Source organism: Archocentrus centrarchus, chromosome 15 (genome assembly GCF_007364275.1).
Source record: "Archocentrus centrarchus isolate MPI-CPG fArcCen1 chromosome 15, fArcCen1, whole genome shotgun sequence".
In the NCBI taxonomy this organism is placed as follows: Eukaryota; Metazoa; Chordata; class Actinopteri; order Cichliformes; family Cichlidae; genus Archocentrus; species Archocentrus centrarchus.
In genome coordinates, this window is record NC_044360.1 from 7,175,596 (window position 1) to 7,187,795 (window position 12,200).

General features: G+C 41.2%; 1 protein-coding gene across 5 annotated transcripts in view; it reads left to right on the forward strand.

Moving 5' to 3' along the window:
* Positions 1–4,334: 4,334 nt before the first annotated feature.
* The window catches only part of ehbp1 (EH domain binding protein 1), a 183,818-nt gene continuing 175,952 nt past the window's right edge, over positions 4,335–12,200 (forward strand). For 4 of the 5 annotated variants that reach the window (XM_030747768.1, XM_030747770.1, XM_030747771.1 and 1 more), the window contains exons 1-2: positions 4,335–4,473; positions 5,017–5,498. In XM_030747768.1, the coding sequence (XP_030603628.1) occupies positions 5,395–5,498 (104 nt within the window). In that variant the 5' untranslated portion in view covers positions 4,335–4,473; positions 5,017–5,394. Of the gene's footprint in view, positions 4,474–5,016; positions 5,499–12,200 lie in introns of those variants that run through there. The other variant, XM_030747773.1, reaches the window with a different exon arrangement.

The following is a 12,200-nucleotide window of genomic DNA, read 5'->3' on the forward strand; positions in this document are numbered from 1 at the left end:
GCACTGACCCACAGCAGACTAGTTACTACTTTACTCATTTCACCTAAACTAAACAACAAGTGCAATAAATGTGTAATAATCATTCATTTTTACTAAATGTATATAAATGTTTAGAGATTTTTAGTAGAGAGTATTTTAGTATTTTCCTCTCAGATTTTATATATTTTTTGTTTTTATACTGAATAGTCTACTGCCCCTTTGCTGTTTGCAACACCATACATTTCCCACAATGAGGGACAAATTAAGGATTATCTTATTTTATTTTATCTTAACTTTTAAAACAACAAAAAAAACTGTATCTGTCTCACTCCAAAAAAACAAATGGAGCCTGAGAAGTGTCATGTCTTACACATATGTATGCTGGCTGTAAAAGACATGTTAGAAGATACGGAAGTTTCTACAGTGTCAGAAACCTGTGGGATAGCTCAGTGTGCAGCAGACTGTTGCTGGGGCTTTGGTTACAATTTTCATGTATTGTTTTTATTGTGCTGGCTTGCTGAGGTGAGAATGACCTGTGCAATAACACCACCCCTAATCCAGAGGGACAGATATTTCCAAAATTGGAAAAAAGTTGACGTGCTCAGATTTTTTGTTTTTTTTGTTTCAACCAAACAATCCAAAATATTATCAGAAACAAACTATTTGGCAGAAGGTCCTGGGTTTAAATCCATCCGCTGGCTGTGGCCTTTCTGTGTTAAGTCTGTATGTTTTCCCGTGCAAGTGTGGGTTCTCTCCAGGTACTCCAGCTTCTTCCCACAGTCCAAAGACGTGCATGGAGTTAGGTTAATTGGTGTGTAGGTGTAAATGTGAGCGTGAATAGTTGTCTGTTCTTTGTGTTAGCCCTGAATATTTATTAATAACCTTTTTTTTTTATATGTTATGTATGCAGTCAGACTTTTACCATCCTGTTCTAGAGAGAAAAATAGAAAAGCAAAGAGAAGCACCATCCTACATGCAGCTCATAACCCTGAGCAAACATCTAAAAGGATAAGATGTCAATTTCCTGTTGTTATACCCATATCCATTCTGAGATTTATTTAATCTACCTCATATTGTATTTCCCTCAGCAGTGCTGGCATTCCTCTTCCTGCTCTGCATTTACAGGCCAGTGGTTAACAGGGGTGGGTGTGTGTGTGTGTGTGTGTGTGTGTGTGGGGGGGGGGGGGGGGGGTATTGATTTCTGATGGGTAGTGGGTGTTTTATTTCGTCTCAACATGTGAAAGACACCCTCCCAGCATGCAGGAGAACAAGATTAACACACACTTACTAATGTGACGGGGTCAGGAAATGGAGGTCTAATCTTCATTAGCACACACCTGAGGGTAAAGATCTACTGTAGACTGAATGGAGTCCTGGGTGAACCGAACTGCCTTTGAAGCAGGGATGTGTCCAAAAGGGGGGCAGGGGCAGCAACAACCCCCACCCCTGAAATATGACTGCCCCTCTGGTGCCACCCACCACTAATGGTATTGTATGAGAGCATTAATGGGACCCTTTTGGGGATGTAACAGCACAAGGCAGTGTGGCTTAAGGTAACTGGACCTTACTGAAGTATTTGTTACGTTAAGCTGCTTTCTGCTTCGACTCCAATATATTTTGGATACAAATATTGTACTGTGTACTCCATGCCATTTATTTAAAAGCTTTGGTTATTTCTTCTTTATTACTCAATTAATATTGGCTCCCTCATTGAACTTAAAATCCTCCATCACATCTTAAGCCCTCATAGTACCATATTTTCCAATATAGCACTTTGCTCTCAGACTGCAGGCTTACTTTTGGTTCCTTGAGTTTCTAAAAGTGGAATGGGATGTAGAGCCTTCAGCTATCAGCCTCCTTGCCTGTAGAACAGGGGTGTCCAAACTTGCGGCGCAAGGGCCGCATCCGGCCCCGCCCACTTCAGGTCCGCGAATTGATGTCAAAAATAACATACAATTTGGCCTTGTGTGTTAACCTTGGCCTTGGCCTTCCCCTCGAATTACGAGGGTTAAGCAAAATGTCAAAAAAGTAACTTAAAGGGCCAAATTGTATGTTATTTTTGACATCAGTTTGCGGACCGGAAGTGGGTGGGGCCAGAAGCGGCCCGCGGGCCGCGAGTTTGGACACCCCTGCTGTAGAACTAGCTCCCAGTTTGGGTTCAGGAGAGAGACACCCCTCACTACTTTTCAGATTAGGCTTAAAATGTTGCTTTTTGATAAAGTTTATAGTTAGGGCTAGATGACATAATCCTAAAGCATCCCTTAGTTAGGCTGCTATAGCCTGAGGTTGCTGAGGCGGTAACTTTTGTCTGCTCTCCTCCACACTTTGTGCTTTGTCCCATCTCTCTACGCTCTCCTCTTTTCTCTTCTACCCCTCCCTGACTCTGCTGGAGGCTTCTTCCTGTTAAAAGGGAGTTCTTCCTTCCCACTGCAGCCAAGTGTGGCTCATAGGAGGTTGTCTGATTTTTGGCGCTGCAGGGGTTTTACCTTACAATATGAAGTGACTGTTGCTGTAAATTGGTGCCATATAAATCAAACGTAACTAAGTTATTGTATTTAACTGTCTTATTAGAGATATATCTACCCAGCAGTATATAAGATACTAACCACTTGCAACACCAACATGTTAATGAATCAATAATTATGATCCAATAAAATATATGACCCTGCATAACAGGAACTTTAGGTACTTTTTAGTATATTCATATGCTTCATTATTATGAAATAATACAATGTATATTTTATTTTTGTTTATTTAACAAGGACAGTGAGTGTTAATAGACATCAATATAAAAGTAAACATCCAGATTTTGGCAAAAGTGTTACACTTGTAGTCACTGGGCAGGTCAAAAAAACTATACAATACATATAAGAAAACACAGATAAAAGGTGAATATATCATGCTATAGTAGGCTACATTTTATAAAGTTACATATGACACAAAGGGTCAAATATTTATTTCCCCACTTTGCGAAAATCTATTTTTATCATAACACCATCTGTATGATGGCCATCCCACTGAAACACTCTGGAAGTGTCATCTTCATTTGGACAAACCTGAAGGAATGAGTTACTGTATACTGCATTTAAATACCTCATCATTCACCAAAGGCTTGCTGGGGATTGCAGGAGGTTTGGGGACAGCAGCAAACCTTTATTTACTCACTATGAGGGATTAAGGGATGTATTTGATGGATGTAGGATTTAACAGGGGTGATAGCAACAGCAGCAACAACCTAGAAATGCCTCATGAATCAGTAAACAGGCACAAAAAAAAAATGCCACCAATGGCTGTTGTCTGGAGGCGTTTCTTCAGCCTTTGGTCATCCAGGCGGCAGAGCAAATGATGGAAAGGAGAGGATCAGTCAAGTTACCCTGAAACAAGACAGGAAGTAAGACCATCCGCCTTCAAAATAAAACAAATCTTGCACAATATTTAAAACACTATTTAGGGCACATGTACGGTTTCCAACGATGGTTTGGTCGATGCAGGTACATTTTTATTAAACTTCTTTAATAAGTTTATATTTCGTCCTATCCCTTTTTTGAGCATGTAAATTGAGTGGTATATAATGTTGCTGGTGGCAATTCGGTGTCCGTTTTGTTGTTTGCCCGTTTAAGATGCACCTTTGTTGCTTATTTTTATTTTATGTTTATTTACATGTTCAAAATCAACCAATCAATTATTTTAATCATATTGTAAGGGATGTTTGTCAGGGGGAAATCTTTGAATTTCAGATCAGGTTTTACAATAAAAAACACTTGACTCACAGCCAAGTGGACATCACTGCCTTTTTAGAATTTTGACTCTTTAATTTTATTGTATTTTTGAAGTACAAAAATGTCTTCTTTTTTTTAAAATGCGTTTTAGTTAAGTTACTGTACTACCTTGGCCTGTAATAATGTTTGGTTAATTGATTAACTGAAAATCTTAAATATCTCCTTTGGTTAAACTAAACGGTAAGCAAATAGTGAGATGTGTCCACCTTTCTATGGACCGTTTTCTTTCCGTCATCCTGAAAATGCAGCTGGGTAGCGGTTTCATTTTAAGCGCACTTATCGGAAATCTTTATGCACTTCGCCCAACTTCACGCACTTTTCAGAGAAACCGATCAGTCAAACTATCAGTAACTATCGGACTACTTTGGTGAAGGGATACCTGCTGGGGGGTCGGGACACTTTACTTCAGTTTAGCTCCGGGACAGGCGTGAATAAACACCGTCTTTTGGCTCGGTTTTGAGTCCTGGAGGTTGCGCTTACCTGTGGAGTAAAGTGGCAGGCAACGGTTTCCGCTCGTGCCGCCGTGTTGTGATGGCTAGCCGTGGTCGCTAGCTGGGCTAGCTAGCTGTATGGCTGGTGTTGCTGCGGTACGGAGAAAGCGGTGATTAGCCAGCAAGCAGGCTAGGCTCACTCGTGTTTTATTTTGTTTTGTTTTCTCTCTCTCCCTTTTTAAGACAGTTCCTCATCTCTGCTGATTGCACAGTGATGCAGTAAGGTGAGTGTCTCACAGGCTCATGAGTTTCACATGTTAACTCGTTAGCCTGGAAGCTGAATCATCCCGGTTAGCGGCGCGCAGCGGCGCAGACTACTCCCTGGGTTCCCGAGGCATTCCACCAAATTATCCGTGTTTACAACGTGTTTAGCGGGGTCTCGTTTTCAGGTGGAGCCTCTTGTTGCAGCTTTTGTTGACTCTATGCTTGGGGGGGGCTTGTTTCAGTGTGATGATTTCAGTGCATCTCTTTAATTATTTCAGTACAGAAATTAATATTTTATTTTTAAACATGCCAGCAAATAGCCCCCCGGCATGCCGTGTTGGCAGCATTAAGTGCTGGTGCTGCATGCTTATATATGAGCAAAGTGCTCTGCAGATAAACTGTTTTGTTGTAACATCTGCAGAGCTTAACCAGTGACAACGGAGCAGCTGCTTTAGGGAAACAGCATCTCCGTGTCGGGGAACGTTCACTGGGTTTGCTTAAATAATCAAGGATACGCTGTGTTGCTCTACCGACTGTCTCTCTTTTTCCCCTTTCTTTTGCAGGACGGTCAGCAGATGGAAAAATGATATTTATACCCAGTGGATTACTCATCGTGCCTTTCGAAATTATGGAGTGCTTTTCTCCTTAGCATCATGCGCGCCGACAGATCAGACCGCGACTCCTGCTGCAGAGATTTCACCTCCTTACGTTTGGATTTATCCGGCAGTTTTTAAAGACTGGATTTTTCTTAAAGACGGCCCTTATCTTTGTGTTATTATTTTTATTATTTCAAAGTCGTTCCGGTAAAACATTAACTATGTGTTTATGCGGGCTGGATATGCTCAGATAAACTCAAGCGTGAAGTCGTGTAAAGGGAAGCCCAAAGAAGGAAGTCCAGGACGGGATAGGCACGCAGAAACTACCCCGTGTCCCAAAGAAACATGGCCTCGGTTTGGAAGAGACTGCAACGTGTGGGGAAGCATGCGTCTAAATTCCAGTTCGTGGCTTCCTATCAGGAGCTAATGGTGGAATGTACTAAGAAATGGTGAGTTTTTGGCGACCACATTGCTGTCATTGAAGCCCAGTGAAAACTGTGTATGTGTGTGCTGGAATGCTGAGCTCGTTCCTAGTGGCCATAATTCATACAAACACACAGTCTCCTTGGTGTACAGGCATGTCTGTATGCAGGGAGGGGCCCAGCTGCCTTAATTTTTTTTTTTTTTTCTTGTGTATTGATGTGGATTTGGTGCAATAGAGCGATTTCCCTTCAGCCAGATGTGCTGGCTTCAGTCCCCTCCTCTCCCCTCTTTCCTCTGTTAATATTCTTGAGCAAACCACTCGCTCTTCTATGGATGCTTTGGGGAATCTGAGCTTGACCCCCCAGCCTCACTACAAGTGCAAGTCCTTAATTTAACCAGTTAAAATTCTAATTTGCGTTAAAAAAAAATCTTACTGTAAATGTAAACAGTGACACAAATACAACTCAGTCAGTTGGTGAACTCAACATCCAGATCATATGCAGTAACATGTAAAGAAAAAGAGTTTCAGATGAAGTTTACATGCAGTCACATTGACCAAGAGGAGACTGCAGCCTTTAAAACTGATATGGGGCTTTCTGTAGATGACTCCAGGAAGGGGTGGGTGGGGCTTTATTCAAAAGCATTTTGTTTAATTCTGTTCTTGCTCTGGTTGCAAACATTTCTAAAATGCTGTGAGAGCAAAGGCCGTCCTGATTATGGTTTTTATGCGTGTATGTAAGAGATAACGGGGAACCAGCGCAAGTGGCGTTTTACACATCAGTACCAACCGGCTGGGAAAGTCTGTGGACATACAGAAAGCAGTGATGTACATGATTTCCACGTGGTTTCCACAGCCAGTGATAAAATATTTAGCTGCTGGTCAGGTACATTGATAAGAATCAGATCACCATAATCCAGTAAAGGTTACATTAATTATTCAATTTCTTAAAATTAAACTCGGTGTGTGTCCTTTTGTGGCAATGCCAGTTTTACTGCACAGGAGTGAAAATGTTTGAAATGTAAAGATTTAAAATTACATTGTTATGAAAATTTATAAATTGATGATTGATGTAATGACAGAGATCTCATGCTGTGTATCATCTGTTTTCTGAATGGATCACTCATGAAATGAGAAAAATAGTTTAACTGGAAGTAATGCCTTCTGTTGTGTGGCAGCTTCTAAAGGGTGTGTTTTAAGGTGTGTACTTCACTGACACTTAGGGTTTCAGCTCTTTAAAAACTTTTGCCTTGGACTTGTATTTCATGGACTTGTATTTCATGTGTACACTTAGATCTCTACATTTTCACTCCTGTGTAGTAATACTGGGATCACCACAGCAAGAATGATTAATGAATTGACTTTCCATCAGTTTTTACACTTTGCTTGACTGAATTGGACTGTCCCGTAGGCTGGTCCTGCCCCCCCGGGCTGCATGTTTGATACTCATGCTTTACACCGATACTAAGACACCCATAACCTTAAGCTCATCCCTGCTGCTTTTGATCAGACATGCACACTGTTAGAAATATGACAACAAACATCTGTACAGTGATATAATCTGCAACAGTCACGTACCTGCTGTGTTTTTTAAGTGGATAATATTGTTTAATTTTAATTTAGCAGCTCATCCCATGGCTCTGGGCCAGAAATATTTCCCAAGTGATGAATTTATGAAAGAACTGGACAAGCTGTGCTTTCAGAGGTTGAGATGAAGTGGAGAGATTGGTGGATGTGTACTGCAGTTGCGCCTGCAGCTGTGTGCCCTGTAACAAGGGAAAAGCCGGGGCTTGTAAGGTAAAAATGTAGCCTGCAGACACAGATTCTCAAGTGGCGTTCCGTAGGCGTGACTAACACAGCCCCACAGAGCTTCGACCTGGGACAGATGTTAACGTGTTGGAGAAAGGAATGAGAAAAATGTACATCTCTTCCCAGAGCAAAGGGTGGGTGGGCTCAGTTCAGTGTCGGTAGTACACTTTGTTTTGCAGTCTTAAGAGAGCTTCTTTCATGTTATGAAATGCCAGAAATGTGTATACAGAGCCATTGGCTGTTGTATAATACAGTTCCTATCTATAGTTTTTCAGCACTGCAGTGAATTATTGACCCTTGGAGATGAAACACTCGTATTTTGCTCAAAGCTGTTCCGATAAGATGAGATGAACCCAACTTCCTGTTACAGCAGCCAAAACATTAAACACAACCCGTAACAAAATAATTTAAATAAAAAGCAGAAAGACTTAATAAAACACAATGACACAACAAAGGAAAGTTAAAATTAAAAAGTACACCAAAGAAAATAGCTTAAAATTAAATAACATTTCTAAACATTTTTAACATTTCCCAGCATGGTGGCGCGGTGGTTAGCACTGCTGTCTCACAGTTAGAATACCATCTGGAAGGCCTGGGTTTGATTCCACCTTTGCCCAGGCCCCTCCCTCTCCCTCCTGTGTGGAGTTTGCATGTTCTCCCTGTGTCTGCATGGGTTTTCCCTGGGTACTCCGGTTTCCTCCCACAGTCCAAAGACATGTATTTACTGGGGTTAGGTTAATTGGAAACTCTAAATTGCCCATAGGTGTGAATGAGAGCATGAATGTGAGTGTGGATGTTGTCTGTCTCTCTGTGTTGGCCCAGCGACAGGCTGGCGACCTGTATCACCCTATGTCAGCTGGGATAGGCTCCAGCCACCTGCGACCCTAAACAGGATAAGCGGAAGTAGATGGATGGATGGAACATTTCTAAATAAAAGCATGCATATATATAAAATATTAAAAAAATGTCAAATGGTAACAAAGAAAGGGAAGCTAGTGAGAACTCGCGGGACCGCACAAAGCAAGGCCCCGGGTGCAGGCTGTGCAGAGATGCCCCTGAGACAATCCAGCACATAATAGCAGCGTGCAAGATACTAGCAGGCAGGGCATACATGGAACACCATAACCAAGTGGCTGGCATTGTATACAGGAACATCTGTGCCAAGTGTGACTGGGAAGTCAAAATGGGATACACCCATTTGGGTGGTAGAGAGTGACCAAGCTAAGATCCTCTGGGATTTCCAATACAGACAGACAAACTGGTAATAGCTAACCAACTGGAAATAGTAGTGGTGGACAAGAAGAGGAAGAAAGTCCTAATGATAGATGTAGCAATACCAAGTAATGGCAACATCTATAAGAAGGAACACGAGAAGCTCAAGAAATGCCAAGGGCTGAGAGAAAAGCTAGAGAGGATGTGGAAGGTGAAGGTAACTGTGATCCCTGTGGTAATCGGAACACTGGGGGCAGGGACCCCCAAACTGGGAGAGTGGCTCCAGCAGATTCCAGGAACAGCAGATGTCAAGAAGAGCATATTTCTGGGAACAGGTAAGAAACTGCGCAGGACCCTCTGCCGAGGTCTCTGGTAGAGGACCCAAGCTTGGAAGGCAAAGACCGCAAACAGGGCGAATGGGGAATTATTTTTATATATAGTAAATATACGTAAAAATGGTAGTAAAATACAAAAAGTAAAATAAGTTTAAAAAATGTAAACAACACTCTGGTCACCATGGTAACTTTAAAACATGCCTTCAAAATAAGATACACCACAAAAATATAAAGTGCATGAAAAATACAACTCACCATAACGCTGAATCAGTTAGCAACCGATGTTCCTAAATATAGCATTATGTAGGTCAACCAACCTAGTTCGTTAGACAGACACGCGAACCAGTGAAGCTTGCGGGTTTAATTTTAGTTGTAACGTACCACATGACCGAGACCAGCGTCTTGACATCCATCATGAGTGGGTCATAGACGGATGTAACGGAGAGGCTTGTGCCATTTTTCAAAATAAAACATTGTTCAGGCTCAGATAATAAATAAAAGAAAAATAACATAAGTTATTTATTCTTTCAGTGTGGCCCAGCACCATAAGGCCCACGGACCGGTACCGGGCTGCGGCCCAGGGGTTGGGGACCTCTGCTTTACAGCATAGATTTCAGATGTGAGAAGTGTGTGCCTTTACATTCAGGGTGTCTTTGAGGAGTTGTTGAAGTATCTCGGGGTCTTGTTCACAAGTGACGGGAGAAGGGAGTGGGAGCTTGACAGACGGATTGGGGCTGCGTCTGCAGTGATGCGGATGCTGCACCATTTTATCGTGGTTAAGAGGGAGCTGAGCGTGAAGGCAAAGCTGTTCATTTACTGGTCAGTCTACGTCCCTACCCTCATCTATGGTCATGAACTTTGGGAAGACACAGAAAGAATGAGATCGCGAATACAAGCGGCAGAAACGAGCTTCCTCTGAAGGGTGGCTGGCATCTCCCTTAGAGATTGGCTGCACTCGTCACCCTTTCGGGATGGGCTCAGAGTAGAGCTGCGAAAGGAGCCAGATGAGGTGGTTCGGGCATCTGACTAGGATGCCTCTTGGGTGAGGTGTTCCAGGCATGTCCTACTGGGAGGAGGCCCCAGGCCAGACCCAGGACACACTGGAGAGACTATATCTCTCAGCTGGCCTGGGAATGCCTTGGGGTCCCCCTGGATGGATGGATGGTGTCTTTTAGTGAATGCAGGTGTGTGAAAGCATTGGCGCACAGTGCGTTACTATGACAGTGGAAATTTTCCACCTGTGCAAACTGGAAACAGTCCCCAGAGCTCAAATGGATCTTAAGGCCTTGAGAAGCAGTTTCCTTCTTCTTCTTCAACTAACAAACCCATAACCCTTTAATTTTTTGAGTAAATAACGGGGGGAAAAAAAAGGCTGAATGCTTACTTCAGGTCAGTGCTCTTGCGTGTCCCTGTATGTATAGGTGTGGGTGCTTTGTGCATTGTGTGAAATGCAAAAGCATTTCAGACACTCAAAGGCTCAGTAAAGGAACCTCTACAATCTTGATAACTTTGGACTTAAAATTGTCAGTTGGAGGTTGTGTTTTTCTTCATGTCTAACTCCCCTGCCTCAGGCTGCTTGGTGCTTCTTGTCATGTGAACATGGTTCGAACTAGTATAACCTTCTAATTCCAAGCAGAATAAGTGTTATGATGTTTGTACACTTTTGATTTTGCAGTGTGACGGTTTTTTATATATTTGATTCTGCTTCTTTTGTCTAATTTTTACTTTGACATTTTTATATTCACAAGTTTTCCTACATAAATTCCTTTCCCCAAACAAAAGTCACTGGTGCAATATAGTAATTTTTTTGTAAGCAAGTTTCATTTCAAGTGGAATTTAATTTCCTCTGGCATAAAGCACCTTTTTGTTTATTAAAATGTCAAAAATAACAGGAAAAGCACAGACTTCTAAAGCCATCCTTTCCACAAAGGCCAGTTTTGAGTTAGAAAAATGCCAGTATTGTATTTTATTGAGCTATTCTGCGTTATTTTGTTCTAAGTGCTGTTTAATATTTTGATTGCTGTAACATAGGAATTCCCCAACTTATCTTTAAAACATATCCTTATATTACATTAGAAAGTTGGAGCTTCTCTGAAAATGGTAGAAGTTCATAAAACACCAACACTCATGTGAGCGCTGTTAGTCTCTTGTTCAGCGCATGTTGCCCCTGTTGTGTATAAGGGTGACCTGAACCAAAAATCACATTTTATTCAATATATTTAAACAGGAGATTAAACAGTCCATAAAAAGTGTGTATTTAGGAGCCATTTGAAAGTATTAATCACATCTTTTCAATATTCATACTGTAATTAAAATGTGGCTGAAAGGTCAGATTAGTTTGTCAAATTCGGTTGACAAACAAAAAGCTCATGTAGTAGAACCCTTCTTCAATGGGTCAAAAAATATTATATTGACTCATGCTATATTTTCAGTGTGTTTTATACCCTAATTTCATGTATGTTTATGTTTTCATATTTTGAGATGTGTATAAGTTGAGGACATTTCAGGATATTGCATCCAGACTAACACGTTAAAACACAAAAGTCACAAAGTGAACAGAAAGATCTGTTTTCTGTGAGAGAAAGCTCATCGTGGGAGTCGACTGGCTTTCTTTCTTACCGTGGTTCCCCAATCCTGCAAACTTTGTTGACTGTTACATGCAGTTTTAGTATTAAATTTACAAATGCCTTCAAACTTTATTTGTTGTTGAACCACTGTTGTCTCCCTCCTTACTGCTGGAGAACTTTGAAAGTGAGCTTGAGGTACATTGAGAGAGGGATATAAATTCTAATTGGTGATACAACCTGTGAAAAAGCACTTTCTACCTGTTTTAAACCAAGAAAATCAATCATTTCACAATTCTAGATAATTTTCTGTGTGGGGGAAGTTTGCTCAGCATTCATTTTTTTTTTTTTCATCCTCCTGATGGAAGCAGAAATGTGATGGATGGAGATTCCTGTCCTATTATTATTGTGATTAGTGATTTCTGGTCTTTATCTGTGCCCTTGTTGCCCTAGCTGATTGATCTCTGCAACTCAGGAAGTTTGCACATCACTCACATAACCATTTCAGACTGCAGGATCAATGCTGACGAACCATTTAAAATTTAATGAGTTCAGTGTTTTTGTTTGCCAGGGAAATGAGACACCATTCAGCCTTGTAACTGGTCTGCCCATTAGAACATAATATAGAACACATCGAATTGAAAAATTAACATCATTATCTCTTGCTGTTCATTCAAAGAAGGTAATTATACTTACAGTTTGGAGAAATTTGTGAATTGAGCTGTTTACACTTTGTTGATATTGTATTTTTCTGTTTGCTTATGAATATTTATGGATGTAGACTTTTTGTCACATTTGTGCTTTTATTTG